General features: G+C 36.7%; 1 protein-coding gene across 1 annotated transcript; it reads left to right on the top strand.

Moving 5' to 3' along the window:
* Positions 1 to 1,979: 1,979 nt before the first annotated feature.
* On the top strand, positions 1,980 to 4,185 carry LOC132057819 (uncharacterized). Its single transcript, XM_059450418.1, has 6 exons — positions 1,980 to 2,090; positions 2,337 to 2,546; positions 2,867 to 3,004; positions 3,091 to 3,519; positions 3,609 to 3,870; positions 3,953 to 4,185. The coding sequence occupies exons 1-6, from the start codon at positions 1,980 to 1,982 to the stop codon at positions 4,183 to 4,185; spliced, it is 1,383 nt and encodes a 460-aa protein (XP_059306401.1).
* The last annotated feature ends 14,890 nt before the right edge of the window (positions 4,186 to 19,075 follow it).

The following is a 19,075-nucleotide window of genomic DNA, read 5'->3' as shown; positions in this document are numbered from 1 at the left end:
CTCAATAAATTCATCAAATTAGAAGTTGAATTATCCAATTCAGTTGAAAGTTTAAAAAATAAAATTTACAATTATTTTAAGGAAATAACCAAATTTTTAAAGAGATGGCCAAATTATAAGATTAATTCGCCGTTGAATTAATGGAATAATTAAGTGCTAATGAGCACAACTTGGTACAAAATCAGTTTCAAAAAATTTTACAAGCGAAATACACTGCTTTAGCCTCAAAATTTCAAGCCCCCGGATAACATTTTTTTTTTTTTTTGCGCTGATTGTCCTTCTTTTGGGGTGGTCTTTAATTTTTGTCCTTCAGGTGGTCTTTAATTTTTGTCCTTCGCCTAATACCCCGAGATTCTGCGTTTGAACCCCAGCTCAGTAAAAAAAAAAAAATCGCAACACAGAGGTTTGAATTCGCATTACAGAATTTTGCCTTCAAAACTCTACCTGAAGGTAGAATTTTTCCTTCAAAATTTGAAGGTAAAATTCTGTCTTAAGTCAGAGTTTTGGCCAAAACTCTACCTTAAGAGTTTCCTAAGGGATAGTTTGTTTGCCTGCAAAGGAAAACTATGCCCGATGAGGCAGAGTCTATCGCGATTTTTTTTTAAATTTTGGCCTGAGCAGGGACTCGAACCCGAAACCCTAAAATTTTAGACGAAGAGCAAAAATTAAATACTTTCATTTTGATGGGCAAAAATTAAACACCACCCCAAAATAAGGGCATTACTGCGAATTGGCCCCGGGATAACCGCATTTGCGAGTGTCATTTCCTTTCATCCATAGTATCTTTTTGGAATCCGCGACTTAAGTAGCACAAAAAATAAAAAGTTGAACCAAAATAGTGCAAAAAATAAATAAATTACATTAGTAGTATTTCGTGCGTGAAAGGACCAAACTGCAAAATTGCACTTTGGGCCTTTCACGCACGAATTTCGTGCGTGAATGGAGGACCATAAATCGGTCCCTCCATCTTCCCCACCACAGAATCCGCGATGTCCCCCTCCCCCACCCGCCATTAAACCCCATTTTCAGTGGTCCCAACCCCCTTAAAACACTAATTTCGTGTTATTTTTCAATCCAAAACTCAATATTCTTGGTATATTGAAGTGTAGGAACAAGTTTCTAAGGTTGGATTTCGGAATAGAGCGGCGTATAACACATTTCAAAAACTCAAAAAAAGCTTCAATCTAGGTATTTCACTACGAATTTTCTATTACATTGTTAAATATATTATTACCCTAAGCATGGTCATTGTGTAACTGTTGTGGATTACTCGTTTTGCTTCTTTTTTCTTTTTTTTGCGTTTTTGGGCGGTCCGTACTGCTTGTTGGGACTGCCCATTTTTTCCTTTTTTTTTATTTTTTTTTATTTGTTTATCTATTGTTAATTAGTTAATTATTTATTGCTTGTTTATTTAGTATTTGTTAATTGTTGGATTAGCGACTTAAGTATTTATTAATTGTTAGACTAGCTATTTCAATTGTTAGGGGGCTAATTATTTATTTTGTTTTTGTTAAGCCAATTGTTTATTTGTTAATAATTTCTTAATTGTTTCATTAGTTAATTAATTGTTTATTTGTTAAATATACGATAATAATTTATTAATTTTTTGATTAGTTACTTAATTGTTTATTTATTAAATATATGATAATAACTTGTTAATTATTTGATTAGTTAGTTATTTGTTTATTTATTAATTATTTATACTAATTGTATGCTAACTAATTGTTAATTATTTGACTTATCTTTATATTTTAGGAATGAAAACCCTTAGTTTAGGATTCATAACCGTAGCTTAGGATTGAAAACCCTTAATATAATTTTCTATAAAAGATTACATAACTAATATTACTTGTTAATGATTTATTTAAAATACGTAAAACAGATGGGTCACCACAATCTTTAATAAAATTTTCGATAAAAGATTACATAACTAATACTAATACTACTTGTTAATGATTTATTTAAAATGCGTAAAATAGATGGATCACCACCCTCTTGATCCGGGGCCCTTCGACCGAGAGTTACTGTATCTTCAGCCCGAGCATAGGTCGCAACATATATGGACATCCGACTTGCAGCCTGAGTCTCAGGTCCGTACCCGATTAGGGGACTCAGCATGGGAGATCTTAGTTGCTCGCCCCCCACATCCTCGTGTCCTGGATATACTACGTCGGGGCGGTATCTACCGGTGCGTCGAAGTTGGTCGGGTACAGCACGATAGGTCACTAGTGACGGCATTGATTGAGAGGTGGCGACCGGAGACGCACACATTTCATCTCCGCACCGGTGAGGCTACCATTACCCTTCAGGATGTGGAGGTCATTTATGGGCTACAGGTTGATGGACGCCCATTGTATATTGAGGAGCCTCCTGTGCTGCCGCCTTACCGGGATGAGTTGATTAGGCTCACCGGTTTCGCGGCTCTGGATGGTCATATTTCCGGCCAGAGTCGGCTTTTGTTGTCGGCCCTTTACACTTACTTGCGCCTCACAGACATGCAGCATCCGATTGGAGAGGACACGCCTCAGGCTGATGTTGATCGACGTGTGCGTCTATACCTATTCATCATATTCGGGGCCATCCTATTCCCGAACACTTCGGGTTCGCATATGAGCTTGAGGTATCTTCGGTATATCGACGATCTCGCCGAGATAGGATGTTATAGTTGGGCGGCGCTGTGTCGGGCTACATGTATCGAGGATTCTGCCGATGTTCTATGGGCACGAGGGTAGAGGTCCCTGCATTTTGCTCGCTCCTTCAGGTAATATATTTAAGTGTGTGTAATTATACACAAAATATATTTTTTTAAAACGACGACTGATAATTTTTTTTTTAAATGACTATATCAGATATGGGTGTGGACTAGGTTGAGACCTTTTCAGCCCATACCACTGTCCCGATGCCATACACGCGGAGATGGTCGCGAGGCGTACGCCGACGTGTGGAGACGCACCACAGCCTTCTCCCGTTTAGGGATCAGCTAGACCGCATGACGGCGCAGACGGTATGTTCATATTTTGGATTCACACGCTAGACCACATAGCTACTATTTTAGTCTTTTGTTGTTAACTAGTTCAATTCTTTTTACAGGCTTTTATATGGACGCCGTATGATCATATTTTGGATGAGCTGCCGGCGTTTTGTAGGGCTGGTCAGCACATGTGGATGTCGCGGTGTCCATTGATACATATGGATATCGTTGAGTATCACGCGCCCGACCGCGTGTTACGGCAGTTTGGGTATGTACAGAATATACCCGCGGCTACGGTTTGGGAGCATGACCACTATGCGAGGGACGAGCGTGCGGGCGTCGATGATGCATGGCGACTCCATATGCAGCAGCAGGTCCAGAGTTGGGATGTGAGGATGGCGAGCCTAGCGGTGGTCGGACATGACACTCCCATCCATGTGTACATGGAGTGGTACATGCGGATCACTCGCATCATTATTGGCAACCCCTCTAGGCGTCGTCCAGATGGCCTGGGATATGTAGCTCTCGCAGGAGCGTACGAGGCGCTGGTAAGTTTTATTAGTCTTAAACTTAAACCATCGTCTTATGTACTACTTTACAAATTTATTCAATTGTTAATATTTGCAAACATATGCAGGTACGGACCGTTCAGACGATGCGCTATGAGAGCACTGCCCGTACGGAGGCCCCCGAGACGGCGGAGTATGCAGCACGGATGATTGAGCTTGCCGAGACTGGTATGAGACAGGCACATGACTTTGAGCGTCTCCATGAGCGTGTTCCCGGTGCCCCACCTGGGGCAGCAGGTGGTCGTGGTCGCCGAGGAGCTGGTGGCCGTCGCAGAGGTGGTAGGGCTGGTTTAGGTGATGAGGCTCCGATAGAGAGGCTCTTACCGGCCGGCAACTACAGATATCCCATCGACTTCTCATTCCCGGCCGTCGACTTCACAGACACCTCTGTATACGCCGGACCTTTTTTCAGGTTATGTGCCCTGGCCTTCACTTTCACATCCACCAGTTCGTGATCCACAGGGTGAGCGGCCGGTTCGTGATCTACAGGGTGGCCTACATTTGCACTTCGACGACTCCATGTTCGAGGACTTCGTGTTTGATATGGCACCATCTGCATCTCCCTGCTCCGGGGGCCAGAGAGCCCTCTCACCGCAGCATCTCGGGAGGCCGTCGACACACGGTTTGACTTTTACAATAAAGTAAAATAATTTATTAATTATTTGTTTATTTCGAGTTCATTTTAGAATAAATCAAATCTAAATTATTATATATTATTTCGGGTTCATTGTTCTACGCCTGTGGGTCCACGAGAGCGACCCATCCAGAGACTACCTCATATTCACCACCACACCCATCTCGGGAGCCTACGGACCCATCTCGAGCCTACTCGGGTTCCCGTTGACACACGGGTTCTATTAAATAAATAACGTTAATGTATTCAATATAAATAATAAATGGTACTAATTATTATATACTTTTCGAGTTCATCCTTCGGCACGAGGTGGCGACTCCCGACGAGGTAGAGGTCGAGACACCGGACCTAACTCGGCCCTAAGGTTCCGAGTGTGCCACGGGACCGCATCCCAAGAAGAAGCACGTTCTAGTCAAGGGAGCACGGGTCAGGCGAAGAGATGATGATCATGACTTGGAGCGCCCGGTTATTAAGAGGAAAAAGGGCGATGGAGACGATGACGAGGGCGGTGGGGATGGTATGAGCCTTAGGCCTAGGGATAGTCTCCGCATACTACATGTGGGACCCATCCTCGATAGTGTATATACATTAGTGTTGTAAAATTTATGGTAAATAATATATATTTTTTGCATATTTAGTCTTTATTATTGTTTCACATCCTAAATTGATAATAAGAAAGTGGCCCCCTTTCAAGCACAAAATCTGTGCGTGAAAGTGGAAAAATCATATTTTACCCTTTCACGCACAAAATCTGTGCGTGAAAGTGGAAAAATATATTTTACCCTTTCACGCACAAAAATTTAGGGTGCGTGAAAATTGTGAAAGTGGAAAAATCATATTTTACCCTTTATCTGTGCGTGAAAGAACAAAAATATATTTTACCCTTTCACGCACAAAATCTGTGCGTGAAAGTGCAACAACTTCTAAACCCAACAAAAAATGCGTGAAAGTGGAAATATTTTTTACCCTTTCACGCACAAATTTGTGCATGAAAGTGCAACAACTTACAACTAAACCCTAAAATTTGTGCGTGAAAGTGGAAAAATATATTTAACCCTTTCACGCCTAAATTTTGTGCGTGAAAGTGCAACGACTTACAACTAAACCCTAAAAGTACAAGCTGCATTATTTGCCGTCTTGTATTGCGCACCATTTTAATGCGCACTATAAGTATTGATTTGACAACACACCACGCATGACAATTTCAGGAATCTATGACACATAAAGGCTTGATTTGACAATACGTTGCTGCATTATTTGACCGTTTTGTATTGCGCACCATTTTAATGCGCACTATAAGTATTGATTTGACAACACACCACGCATGACAATTTTTAGGAATCTATGACACATAAAGGCTTGATTTGACAATACGTTGAATCAATATTTGACCGTTTTGTATTGCGCACCATTTTAATGCGCAATAAGTATTGATTTGACAACACACCAATGACAATTTCGAATCTATTTAAAGGCTTGATTTGACAATATTTGCTGCAATATTTGACCGTTTTGTATTGCGCACCATTTTAATGCGCACTATAAGTATTGATTTGACAACACACCACGCATGACGATTTCAGGAATCTATTTAACTTGAAGGCTTGACGAGTGAAAAACTCATCAATTGCATAAGTCTAAGTCTTACAAGTCATAAAAAAAAAAATCAAACTTCATTGAAAAAATGTCTCAAAATGCTTCAGTGTTAGAATGCGTTTGTTAAGGTTTCACTATTTTGGGATGGAGATATCGTCGAGGACAATTACTCCATTCGTTATAGTATCAAACCAAAAGCCCATGTTAAATTTCCAACAACTTTAAATTATGAAACACTAGTCAGTTACATGCACGAAAGAATGAAAACTACACCCACCGAGTTTGGAATCTCAATAAGGTAGATATCCACAAACAATATCAAACGGTGTAGTGCGTTATGGCATGCACAATATCAACGATGATGAATCTTTGAGTGATTATTTGGGATCCGGAAGAATATCGTGATTTAGTATTCATTAATGTTCTTGAGATGTATGTTGAAAAGATACCTCGGGAAGAAATCCCTCAAGTCCAGCCTATTCATGGTAACACATATGGGGACTTTAGTTCTTATGGAGACATTTTGAGTGGTCAAGTGCCACCTTTATGGATTTTTTGGAAAATCTAAGCCAGCAATTTAATCAAGCTTACAATGAAAATTGGTAAATATGAATTTTTTATATTATTATTATGTGTAGTAGCATGTGTTTGTTGTATGAATTGGTAAATAACCAGTTTTCAAATCTTTATAGGAACTATTCTCAAAACTCACCAGTGGTACCAAATATGGATGTTGGTCAATCCTCTCAGTTCGGTGGAGTTGATCATTCTCCACACCATGACAGTGCCTATGAACAACAGTAAGTTCATCACCTTGATATTAAATTATATATATATATATGATGTTGGTATTTAAAATATGTTACTTTTCATGTAGGAGGATGAATGCACTTAATAATGAAGATTTTCCTAATTATTATGAGTCATCATCAAGTGATGACGATGAAATAGCTAATAATGCAGAGGTAACCGATGATGAAGACGATGATGATGTTCAAGTTGGTATGACCAACAATATTCCTCAAAGCCAAAACCAACAAGAACCAATACACCACCACATACCACCATCGATGGCTGAAAACCCAACTTCTGAAAGCCCAATTCAGTGGCATTCTAACAATATCCCTTATCTTGATAGCCTGCAGGGTCGTGATGATGCATTTGTCTTCACAAGAGAAGATTATGATAGTCGCTTAAAAACCTGGATTGAACCTAAGGATCTCAACAAAGATCGATGCTACCTTGCAAAGGGAATGTTGTTCGCATCCAAAAAAGCTTTGCAACGGGCTGTCAAAATTTATTGTTTTAAGGACATGAGGGAGTTTAAGGTTGATCTGTCAACCTCAAAGATATGGAGGCTAGTTTGTAGACGACGGTATCAAGGCTGTGAGTGGTTGCTTCGGGGAATTGTTAAGCCTGATGGTATGTGGGCTATCACAAAATTTCGCGAAAGACACACTTGTGATATGGAAGAAAATCGAGCAGATCATTATAATTTAGATACAAACATGATTGCTCAAGTGTTACTTAAAGACATTGCCGAAACGCCAAGGTAACTTATCCTACCTAGTACATTATATGTCTTATATCAATTGAAAGATCATTACTAAATGTTGTTTGTTTAAACTTGTGCAGTTCCCCATTAAAGATTGTATTCGAAACGTTCAACCGTATATAGTAAAACTATAAGCAACGTGAAAGGGATTTCTCGGGCGTAGACGCGCTTTTGAGATGGTTTTTGGAAATTGGCATACTTCTTTTCAATCGCTGCCAAGGTATATGGCAGCTCTACAACATTTTAATCATGGTACTGTTGTAGAGTGGCGACTTATAGAGGGTAAAATCTTCAACTTCGTATTTTGGACATTCAAACCATGCATTGATGGTTTTGCTCACTGCCGACAAGTGATATCCATAGATGGTACGCATGTATATGGTGCCTACGACATCAAGCTCCTAATTGCAATAGGAATGGATGCCAATGGGTCAATATTTCCTCTTGCTTTCGCAATTGCCGCTAACGAGAGCAACGACACATGGGGGATCTTTTTGACCCATTTGAAAACTCATGTTATTAAGGATCGTACCGCATACGCGTGCTTTGTCTGATCGTCATAAAGGCATATTGCACAATATGGATAATTTACTGGGGTGGCAGCCTCCCTTTGTTTACCATCGCTATTGTTTAAGGCACTTGAAGGCAAATTTGCAATCAACGTTTCACAATGGCACTCTAAACAAATTGATGTGAGGGCCTGCGATGGAGCATCAACAACGAAAATGGGCTGCAAAAATGGATCTGATCGGTCGGTGAGTGAACCCGCATACGTTTGGTTGATGAAGCTCGATGTTGAAAAATGGACGCTTCATGCGATGGAGGAAAAAGATGGGGCATGCTCACAACAAACAACTCGTAGTCTTTCAATGGCTTGCCGAAATCTGCTCGAGGACTACCCGTCACCGCAATGGTGAGAATGACTTTCAAGCTGTGTGGTGGAGCGATTTGTTGTTAGGACAAGGCGGTGCCGTAGCGATATTAGCCGACGGCGGGACATGGATGCCAAAGCCCTTCAAAACTATGGAGCATTATAGAAAAAAATGTGAGCGTCACCAAATGACCGAGTATGACCCAATTCAACATGTGTATGAAGTTAGGACGGGTTATTACAACGGTAAGGGTGGAAACGTGCATACCGTTTATGAGGCAACAAGAACATGCACTTGTGGTAAGTGGCAAACGTACCACATGCCGTGTTCTCATGCTGTCAAGTGCTTCGAGAGAATGAGAAAAACGGTAACAAATTATGTGGCGGGGGAATACAAGGTCCACAAGTTACCTTAGAGCATATTCCGGCCAATTCCACCCACTTGGTAATGAAGCTTATTGGCCAAACGAGCCGTTTTCGATGGTTGCTAACAAGGATTACATTAGAAAATTGGGCATTAACTCACGGAGTCGTAGACCCAATCAAATGGATGTTAGTGAAAGAACTTACTCTCGCAAGTGCTCTATATATAGCAATATGGCCATGACAAGCGTTCGTGTGGGCAACAAGGCCGTTGTAGTACAAGCACGTCTCGAAGTAATAGAGCCTCTAGAACTTGAAGATTGTATTGTTATTGTAATTTATTATTGTATTGCTTTGAATTAGTATTGTAATTAAATGGAATGAATTATTTTTTAATTAGTATAAACCTCTCGTATTGGATGAATTATTATTAAATCAAATATTTAAATTTGTACATTCAAATATAATAAAACACTTAAATCAAAACCCTATAAATATTACAAGTTTCAAAACTTGCTTGGGGCACTTTAGAACCCCTAAAACGACGATCCAAACGTTTAGGTGGACTTGATGTAATGAGCCGACATTATTGTACGCAAAAAAAGATATTAAGTTTTATATAAAATATTGATATTTTGGGATTTTGAAACATGACTAATCTTTGCCCAAAGTATGAAAAAAAACGTGATTGGAAAGGTAAAAAAAAAAAAAAAAAAAAAAAAAAAAAACAGTTGACACCATTCACGCACAAAATTCGTGCGTGAAAGGCCCAAACTGTATTTTTGCAGTTTGGTCCTTTCACGCACGAATTTCGTGTGTGAATACTACTAATGTAATTTTTTTTTTTTTTTTTGCATTAATTTGGTTCAACTTTTTATTTTTTGTGCTACTTAAGTCGCGGATTCTATCTTTTTGCCATTCTTCCAACCATCCCATATTGCACAAATAGTACGTCATTCAACATTAATTCCTTTCCGACCCTTTTGACATTTTTACACCTCGTGTCATGGCTCATTAAACCAATACAATTCAAACACTTGGTGTAAATATTATTATACCTTCCCACTATATTAATCTCGCTTGTGGGTCCTATTGTTGATATGGAATTCAAGACAATTATTCTTTAGTCCTCCAAATGTATTAGGAATATTATGAAATTTTTAGGTACACGATGCTTGATGTTAATTATGCTGAAACGCTATAGATAATTCAAGATAGTATGATAACACTGCATTTCTCTATTCACCAAATCTCCTCTATACAAACTCTTCACAGAACTCCCACCGATGAAGCGGAGTTTTTTTTCCTAGCAAAATGAGTCTCATTGATCTACTACACCTGGACGTATGTTAGACGGTTAATGAAGTGGAACAAACTCGAGATGCTAGCAATGGAGGTCAAATCTCAAATCTTAAACTTAGTCGACTCAATACCTAATTGTTGCTCATACTTTTAACATGATAATAAATCGAATCAGCTCAATTGAGACAGAATTCCACACCTGTAACCAGGGGCGATTTTATGTACTAAAATTGGGGCACATGAACACATGGTCTCTCTGTAAAACTAGATATTTTATGTATATATTTTCTAAAATTAGTGGAACACTGTCTGTTGGAACCCATAGTACAAAAAGGCAAAATGGTGCACTTGGTTGGAGGTTGTATTATTTACCTATAGGACTAGAGATCAGGTCCCACTTAATAAATTTTTCCCTTCTTTTTTTTAGTGGTGAACCCGTATTTTTTAGTGGTGAACCCGTATTTCAGAAATCCTAAATTTGCCTATGCCTGTAACACAATCTCACAAATCAAGGCGGGTAAGTTGGAGTTTCATAGCCATCTCTTTTAGCATAATTTTTCGACGTCTTTTAATTTAGATGGTTCGTTAGTTCCTTTTAATTTAACTCACTTAATTAAGAAAATATTATATGTTAAATCTCTAACCCAAATATGTCAGAAAATAGGGAATTTTACACTGTATGCCAATTATGGAAAAATATTTACCCATTTTAGCCCATCTTTTTTAAATTACCCGCCATAGCCATTTTTTTCCTCTTCAATTTTTACTAGTCTTATACACTTTTATACAAGGTTTATACATTGTCTACAGTAGATGTATAAAGTTATATATTGTTGTATAATATTGTATACTAGTCTTATACATTATTATAAACTTTTATACAAGGTGTATACATTGTCTATAGTAGGTGTATAAAGTTGTATATTATTGTATAAAGGTGAATATTCAAGTTGTGCCATGAAATGTTGGGCTGTAGGTTTGTAATTTAAAATATGGGCTATGAATATGTAAATTTGACCCATAAATTGTTTATAATTGAAATTTTCCCCACTTGCAAAAAAAAAAAAAAAAAAGATCACCAAACTAGCGCGTTCATAACAGTTTAATATTGTATTATATCAATTATCATATTTTTATGAAAGATATTTCTCAAAAGTCCAAAATATTCTAAGATGATGCTTCAAATTTCTCTACTTAAGCATTTTGTTTAGAATATTTATCATTTTTCGACAGATAAATGGATTTGTTTAGCTTATAAAGAATTATTTTAGCATATAAAGTGATTTTGCGGGTTAGTATTGAGTTAGATAGGAGGCTTTTGGTTAACATGGGTTGTGTTTAATGTTTATTTTTATTTTCTTGGCATAAAAAAATCCGTTCAGAGTCATTAAAAAGTAGTTGCACATGTCTTTTGGATGAAATAATGAAATATAAGTTACGCTTTTTACATTTAAGAAAGAAAAATGGCTTTTTCAGTGAAACATTAAAAGTTAGGCGACTTTAATGAAAGAAAAGAAAAGTGATTTTATTTAGTACATGTTTTTAATTGTTTAGTGACATTATAAATAATGAACTTATCATGCCATTGCTGCACAGCAACAACCTGAATCCCTTTACTAAAGACACTAATCATCAGTTCTGCCGGGGAGATCAAGCCAAACAGATTTGGAGATATTTTGCAGGCTCCCTGGGAATAGACAACAACATCAGAAATCTCAAAATGAAGTTGATAGCTTGGTGCAATTACCGGACACACAACTTCATTGCCAAATTTATCACTAGAATCCTTCCTCTCATCATTTCTTGGGAGCTACGGAAATATAGAACCAAAAATAACATCCTTTTGTAGAACCAAAAATAACATCCTTTCAACTCTTTTGCAGATTTTAAAAAGCAAATTTGGAAGAGTCAAATTGGGAGAAGATTGGAGCACAATTATAGAGCTTGTGAAGCAAAAATTGAACGGAGAATATCCAAAATTGTCAGTGGATCAAATTAACTGCTGAGAAAGTGACGTTGAACAGTGATGAAAGCTTTCTTCTAGGCACATGTGAAGGTGGAGGTCTGATCAGGAATAACCAAGGATATTTTTGCCTACTCGATTCCCTTGCGACCAGGAACCGGCAATATGGCAGAAGCTGCCTCTATGTTGTTTGGACTCAAATGGTGTGTCACAAATGATTTCAAGATAGTTGGTGGAGAAACATATTCATTTCTCATCACTAAATGCATTAGAAGGGGGTGAAAAGTACCCTGGAAGATCATCAGCATAATAGAAGAAATTCAAAAACTAGTTGAGGAGCATGGATTTGAAATTTCTCATTGTTTCAAAGAGGCTAACGGGCCTACTGACAAATTGGCAAGTCTGAGCCACAAGTTACATTCAATCCATGTCTTCAACTCTTTTGCAGGATTACCTAATCAAGTCAAGGGCCTTGTTAACATGGACAAATGGAATTTACCTTCCTTCAGGGTAAAAAGAGCCAAACCAGCCCAGATCATATATGATCCTCCATAAATCGTGTACATTTAGTTTTTATTTTGGTTAGGACTGAGCTTAAAAGTCTCTACTCAATGATCATAAATTTTAGGATGCCAAACTCTACTTGTAACTTTTTTCACATCAATGATCAATAGACACAAAGTTTAACCAAAAAAATGAAACAATGAACTTATCGTTTTTTTTTTTATACGGTGTCTTCTCAATTGTTACTCAAATCAAAAGCGAGTATATTAGAAATAAAAGATGGTGGGACAGATCTCATTCCAATGAACCAAACATCGAAACATCAACCATAGCTAAAGTGTGAGCAGCTTGAATCGTTGATTTTCTAACTGGAGAAACATACACTAATTGAAAACCTTTCATTAGTGTCTTACAATCATAAACAATGAGAATCAAAATAAGAATTATTTGAAATGTTTCCTTTGAGAGCTTGATGAACAAGCTAATAATCTGTCTCAATCACCATAAGACCATTAGCAAAGGCACTCTTCGACCAACTAAGAGTTTCCCGAATGCCCATAATCTTTACAACTAACAGATTAGGAACTTTATTTAAAAACCTTGCTAGCCCGCCAATGAAATCTCCTCTAGCATTTCGTATTGACATTCTCGCTATTACAACTCGTACTTTTACGTCTTGTACGTCATGAGTAGACTAACATAAATCCTGAGAATTTTGGTTATATTCAAGTATGAAAATAAAAAGCTCATGGTATAAGGAGGTGAAGTCCCGGAATGATTTCATACTTAAAAATGTGATGATGGTGATTGAGAATAATATTTTGTGTGTGCCAAAAGAGACTATGGGCTAATACTATATCTCATGATTATGGTAATGGGTATATGAGGTGTGTTAAAAATGATTACTATTTAAGTGGATTGAGATCAAAAAATTAATTATGTGTCTAATTGATTAAGTGTGGGATTGTAGTGGAAGACAAGAAATTTATTACGATTATTGAATAAATATTACATGGACAAAATAGGGTAGACCATTGACAAGTGGCAGCCAATGGCATATTTAAGAATGCACAAGAATAAATGATGGTAAAATGTGGTATAGCTAAACACCATACACGCGTATATGGCATTTAATGACACAAATAGATGTTACTCAACATGATGAAATCTGATAATGATGGAGGTCCCTTCATACACTTATTTATATAGCTTTTGTTCACTCCTACCTTGAAAAGGAAGCTGTTGTACGTATATCTATATGTATAATGAGACATTACATACTTTTTTTTCTTAAACAACTTAAATGGAGGAGAACTTCTCTAAGAAGATGTTGGAGCAGCAACGTTAGTTAATGTTGTTACGGGTTTCGTCCACCGCTTGAATTTCATTGTTCCGTTTTATTGTGTTATTGAATCCGGGCTTTCTTCAAGGTGAAGTAAGTTGGAAGAAGAGGAGTTCTAGGCAAATAAGGTAATAATTCTCCTCCACTAGATGAATTTGAGTTAATATAGATCATAGCTAAGTTGTTAAATGAGAAGGTATGAAATTATACCGCAAGTCGTATTGATGTTGGTATTGTGTGGGCTGTATGAAAATTGTTTCAAGAAAATTGTGGTAAATTAAGTATGGTTATTGCTGTTCATGGTGTTGTGAGCATTGGGGAAGTAGTAGAAATAGGGGTGACACAGTCCGATTCATGATACAAGTAGTTCGTCATTTGATATTTATGATATACCAAGTATATTCTTAGCCTAGCGAGAGAGGTTATCGCTATTATTGGTTGAACACCTAAACGAATTGCGAGGTCGGACTGGCAACAAATCTAACAAGGTATGTAAGGTTTTCGTTCTCCTTATTCTTTGGCACGAATTCAACTATACCTATTAACCAATGTTCCATAAAGAGATTACTCCATTTTAGTGCTTCCCACTTCTTATGTTTCATGATTCAATATGTTATTTGATGCTTTAGTTCATTGAGATCCAAGTTCTATTGAAGTTCTTATTGACGAGGATAATCACATAACTTATTCGGAGGTCACCGACCTTACGTCACTCCGAAAGGTCTAGACGTCGTTTCTATGAGTTCATCATGCATGTGTGTGTGTATATATATATATATATATATATATATATATATATACTCCCGTTGTTTCAATTTATATGAACTCATTTCCTTATTAGTTCGTGTCAAAAAGAATGATCTCTTTCTATATTTGGAAACAATTTACCTTTATGCAATGATTTATAGTCACATAAAATATATGTGACTCATTTTACACCACAAGTTTAAAAGTCTTCTCTACTTTCTTAAACTCCGTACCCAGTCAAATGGGTTCATATATATATATATATATATATATATATATATTACACACCCCGAGCTATAATCGGTGGGTGCAGTACTAATGTGCGCTATATATATATATATGTGTGTGTATGATATAATGTCACGACCCAATTTCACTAAGTCGCACGGGCACCTACCTTTCCCACCTCAGTAGGCGAACCCTTATCCCACCTACCCTAGAAGAATGAAATAATCAATAAATAAGCGGAAGAGATAGAAGTACGTAAGTCTGACATAATACTGGATAAATAATGAATCTATCTAGTCATACGAGAGCATCTAACTAAATACTACAAGTCTGGATAATAATAATACATCAACTGTCTCAATATGCCTCAGAATATCAAGTAAAACATAAATAAAAGAAGAATCTTCAAGGCGGTGAACGTCATGGAGCTCACCCTAAAAGACTCCAAACAACAACCCTCGAACTACTATCAGCCACGAGGAGTAGAGGTCGAACCCACTTGAAACTCTACATTTATAAAAGAATCTAGTAAATGCAGGTCAGTACAAACAACAAGTACTGCTAGGTATCACAGGCCGACCAAGATTAGCTAACATATATCAAGGCAATCAAGTAAGATAAACAGGTAAATCAACAAGGTATAAGTCAATCACGAGCCAGTAACCAAGTACACGTCATCACCTATGTTATAGTATGAACACCTAGTTTTTTACCGAATTTAAGTTTTTACACCAGTTCAACATTTAAATATTTCTTTTAGGTCTAGATTAGATATTTTTATGCTTTAGTAAGTTATACTTGAAAATTTTGAAGAAAACAAAAACTACAAAAAACTAGAGTCAAATTTTAGGATAAGTCTTGTCTTCATTTTCGAATAAAAAAAAGGAAAGAAAATTTACAAAAATATGTTTTCTAATTTAGGCTTTAATAAATAAGCTAAAGATTTAATTATTTCCTTAGTTATATTTATTTTAGTATAACTATTTAATTCTCCTATGTTTAGTGTCTAAAAAAAAAAATTGGCTAATTTTCATGTTTTATCGTTTTTTTTTTTTTTTTAAAAGGCTACAAGTCCTAACTTATCCCTAATCAAACCTACACTTTCCCTTCCGGCCCCGCCCCCCTCGCCCCTCGCCCGGCCCTCCACCTTATTCCACAACCAGCAACCTTAAACCCCTCCTAAAATTTCTCAGCAAACAATATTCCCAAATCCTCACGTTTTTCCCCCATAAAATTCTCAACTTTAAAAAAACCTCCCATTCCTTATCCTTCTCCCTCACTTCCTCCTCTCACAGAACACACACACACACCACACAACCCACACATCCTATATATAACACAACGAACAGAGTACAACAAAAAGGAGATACACAAAACAACAAAAACAGAGTAAAACGTACACAAAAACTATATCCAGAGAACACAAAAGAAAACAGTGAGCAAAAATACCAAGAGGGAAAAATATCTAGAGCAATTTAGGAGTTTCGAAAAGGTTTTGTTCGAGTTTGAGGTTTTCGTTTGCGGTTTCAAGTTCATAGACCTGAAAGTTAGCAATTGTTAACTTGAAAATCAGTAGATTGTAGCCGCTTTCTTGTTGTAAATTAATAGTCACAAAAGGTACCGCTCAATCTTCTTTTTATAGTTTACATGTCACTATTATGTGAAACAGTATTCCAATATTATGAAATTTTCCTCAGATTTCGCACGTGTTTAACCGATTATTATCTTTCGACGTTATGATATGATGTATTTTCAAATTTTTATATTGTTATATTTAGAGTAAATATCGCATGTTTCTTCAAAATTGCTCCTAATAGTATAAGAAAGAGAGATTTTTAGTATAGAGAGGTGAATAGTTATCCAAACCTGTGTACATTTGAATTTATTCAAATTCTTTTTAGTATTTTTATACCTGTATCGGTTTAGTCTTCAACCATAGCAATTGGTTAACCTTTTTTTTTTTTTTTTTTTTTTTTTTGGAATTCCTGATGTTTGCATTTTTCGTTTAAAGAAACTCACGTTTAGAGGGCTTAATATTGGTCACGTTAGTTATTTTGGGTTTAGAATTCTTATTGTAAAATCGAGCTCTGCAAGTTTTAGGTATTTAAAAAGGAGGGATGATTAGGATAGTGATTTTTTTTTAAAATAATATTCTTTATGAGGGTACCAAGAGTGATCAATTCTAAAAGGAAAGTTTTGAGTTGGTTTTTTGAAATTATGTTTCTTAAAAAGGGTTCTTCATAAGCCATGAATGACATTTTTTATGAGAATAATTTTTTCAATCAGAAATAGGTCAATGAGTTTATATGCTCGTCCTTAAGTTTGGTGATTGAATTTTCATGGGTTTAATTCCTGTCATTTCAAGTGTTTGGTTGATTATTTTGAAGACTTTTCACAAGCAAACACAAAGATTAATTCGGGGCTCTACAAAGTTTAAGGCCCAATTAATTAATTAAGTGTGAGTTTGAGCAAGAGGAGTTGCAAATTTATTTCAAATCATGTTGTCACATAAAAAGAAAGAGCAGAAAGAATATGTGTGAAGGAGTGAGACGCGTTGTATACTCGTCGCAGAAAATAATAAAATATACAAAAGAGAAGGCTGTAATAAATTAAATCAATTTGAGTTCAACCACGTGTGCGGATTCGCTCCTTGGTCGACTCTTATAAAAAGCTCTGTGTGCGGTTACGCTTCTGGGACAAAAATATAAGTCACAGTTTAAGCGAATAAAATTGAGCAAACGTAGTTAAGAATTAAGGCAAGCATGATTTTATCCAAGATTAATTTAAGCCGAATATTAGTCAACAAAAGCCACTGTGCTGGAATCACGGGATTCGGGGAATGTCTAATGCCTTCTCCCCGGTCAACAGAATTCCTTACCGGTCTTTTATTTTCGTGAACCAATAATAAATAGAGGCATTTCCTTTTGATTAGGGATTTAATAAGGTGACTTGGAACACCAAAACTCAATTTCAAGTGACGACTCTGTAACAAGTAAATAATCCCTTTTCAAAACGTCTCTTCAATTGGAAAAACCCTTTTAAATAAATTTAAACTAAATCTAAAGTTTATTTACGGGAAAAAAGGGGTGTGACAGATGACGACTCTGCTGGGGATAACCATAATCCGAGCTTTGTATATTGATTTATGTTTGGCTTGTGTTATTTTTTTTTTTCATGGATATTTTGAATATATGGGACTAATGTGCTCTATGCCTGCTTATTTACTGCTTGATATTGTTGAACTGCAATATAAACTGTCTTCTCTTGCGCACCCCTCTGAGTCTCTGAACACATTCACCATTCCTTTGTGTGTGCGGATACGCTCCGCAAAATTTTCTATCTCAATGAGCCTGTGGGCGGTTACGCTCCTGGTTTATGATAATTAGCAGTTACACATGTTAGGCTGGGTTGGACTACCAGTGAAGCCGGAAAAGCTCTGCTATCGGTGATCTGGCCTTTCTCTGGCTCAAGTTGTCCGCTCAGGTAAGCCAGTCTAGACACCTTCCCATTTAGGATGTTAGACCTAGTAGAACAAGCCACACTCAATGATTATCCCTAGTAGGCTATGCTTTGTTTGCATCACGTGCATTTGACCTAATGGGACTCGGCATAGGGGCCAGGTCTGTCTAAGACAGGTGTCCATCTAAAAAGACCACCATTTTCATTTTATGTGTTACCCGAAAATATATTTATTTGGAAGGCTTTTGCATGTTGAACTATTTTAAGGTGATTAGGAAGAATAAGAGGGAAATAATTATCCTCCATTTAAAAAAAAAAAAAAAAAGAGTTGAAGATCGTTGGTGTTAAAAAAAAAAAAAGTTTCCAAGAGTCTAAGCTTCATGAACTATGCACACCTGATTTTCACCTTGATGAGATACGTAGGCTGCCCTTCTTGGGTTCGGTGATCCTTATTCAAAATTTAAAAAAAAAAAAAGAGTTTTCCTTATTCAAAAAATTCAAAAAGATTTTACCTTATTTTTAGGATTATTCTTTGTAGAAAATTCCAACATTTGAAAAATACCAAAAATGTGTTCTTTTATTTATTCATTCCTTGGAAAATTAAAAAAAAAAAAGGTTTCTTTTCTTTTAAAGATATAAAAAAAAAATTAAAAAAAAGAGAAAATTCAAGAAAAAAAAAACAAGTTTCTCCATTCTCATCATGAACTACGTTTGAGCTGATTCTTGTTTCAACAAGATACGTAGGCAACCCTTCTTTGGGTTCGGTCCCACCTATCAAAAAAAGTCTTGACTTGGTTGGTACCAATATATTTAGAAGTGTGCACGGTAAGGAAACAAGTGTTAAAAAATTGAGATGATAAAGAGGACCAACTATGTTGTGAACCATAGATCCTTTGGTACCTCTTGATTGTACCTAAGTGACACTTGAGAAATCGTTTTGCTAAAAGTTAGGGTCAAAATTAATCCGAACA

The sequence above is a fragment of the Lycium ferocissimum genome, chromosome 5 (assembly GCF_029784015.1).
Source record: "Lycium ferocissimum isolate CSIRO_LF1 chromosome 5, AGI_CSIRO_Lferr_CH_V1, whole genome shotgun sequence".
Classification (NCBI taxonomy): domain Eukaryota; kingdom Viridiplantae; phylum Streptophyta; class Magnoliopsida; order Solanales; family Solanaceae; genus Lycium; species Lycium ferocissimum.
This window is presented reverse-complemented; position numbering and strand designations above follow the sequence as displayed.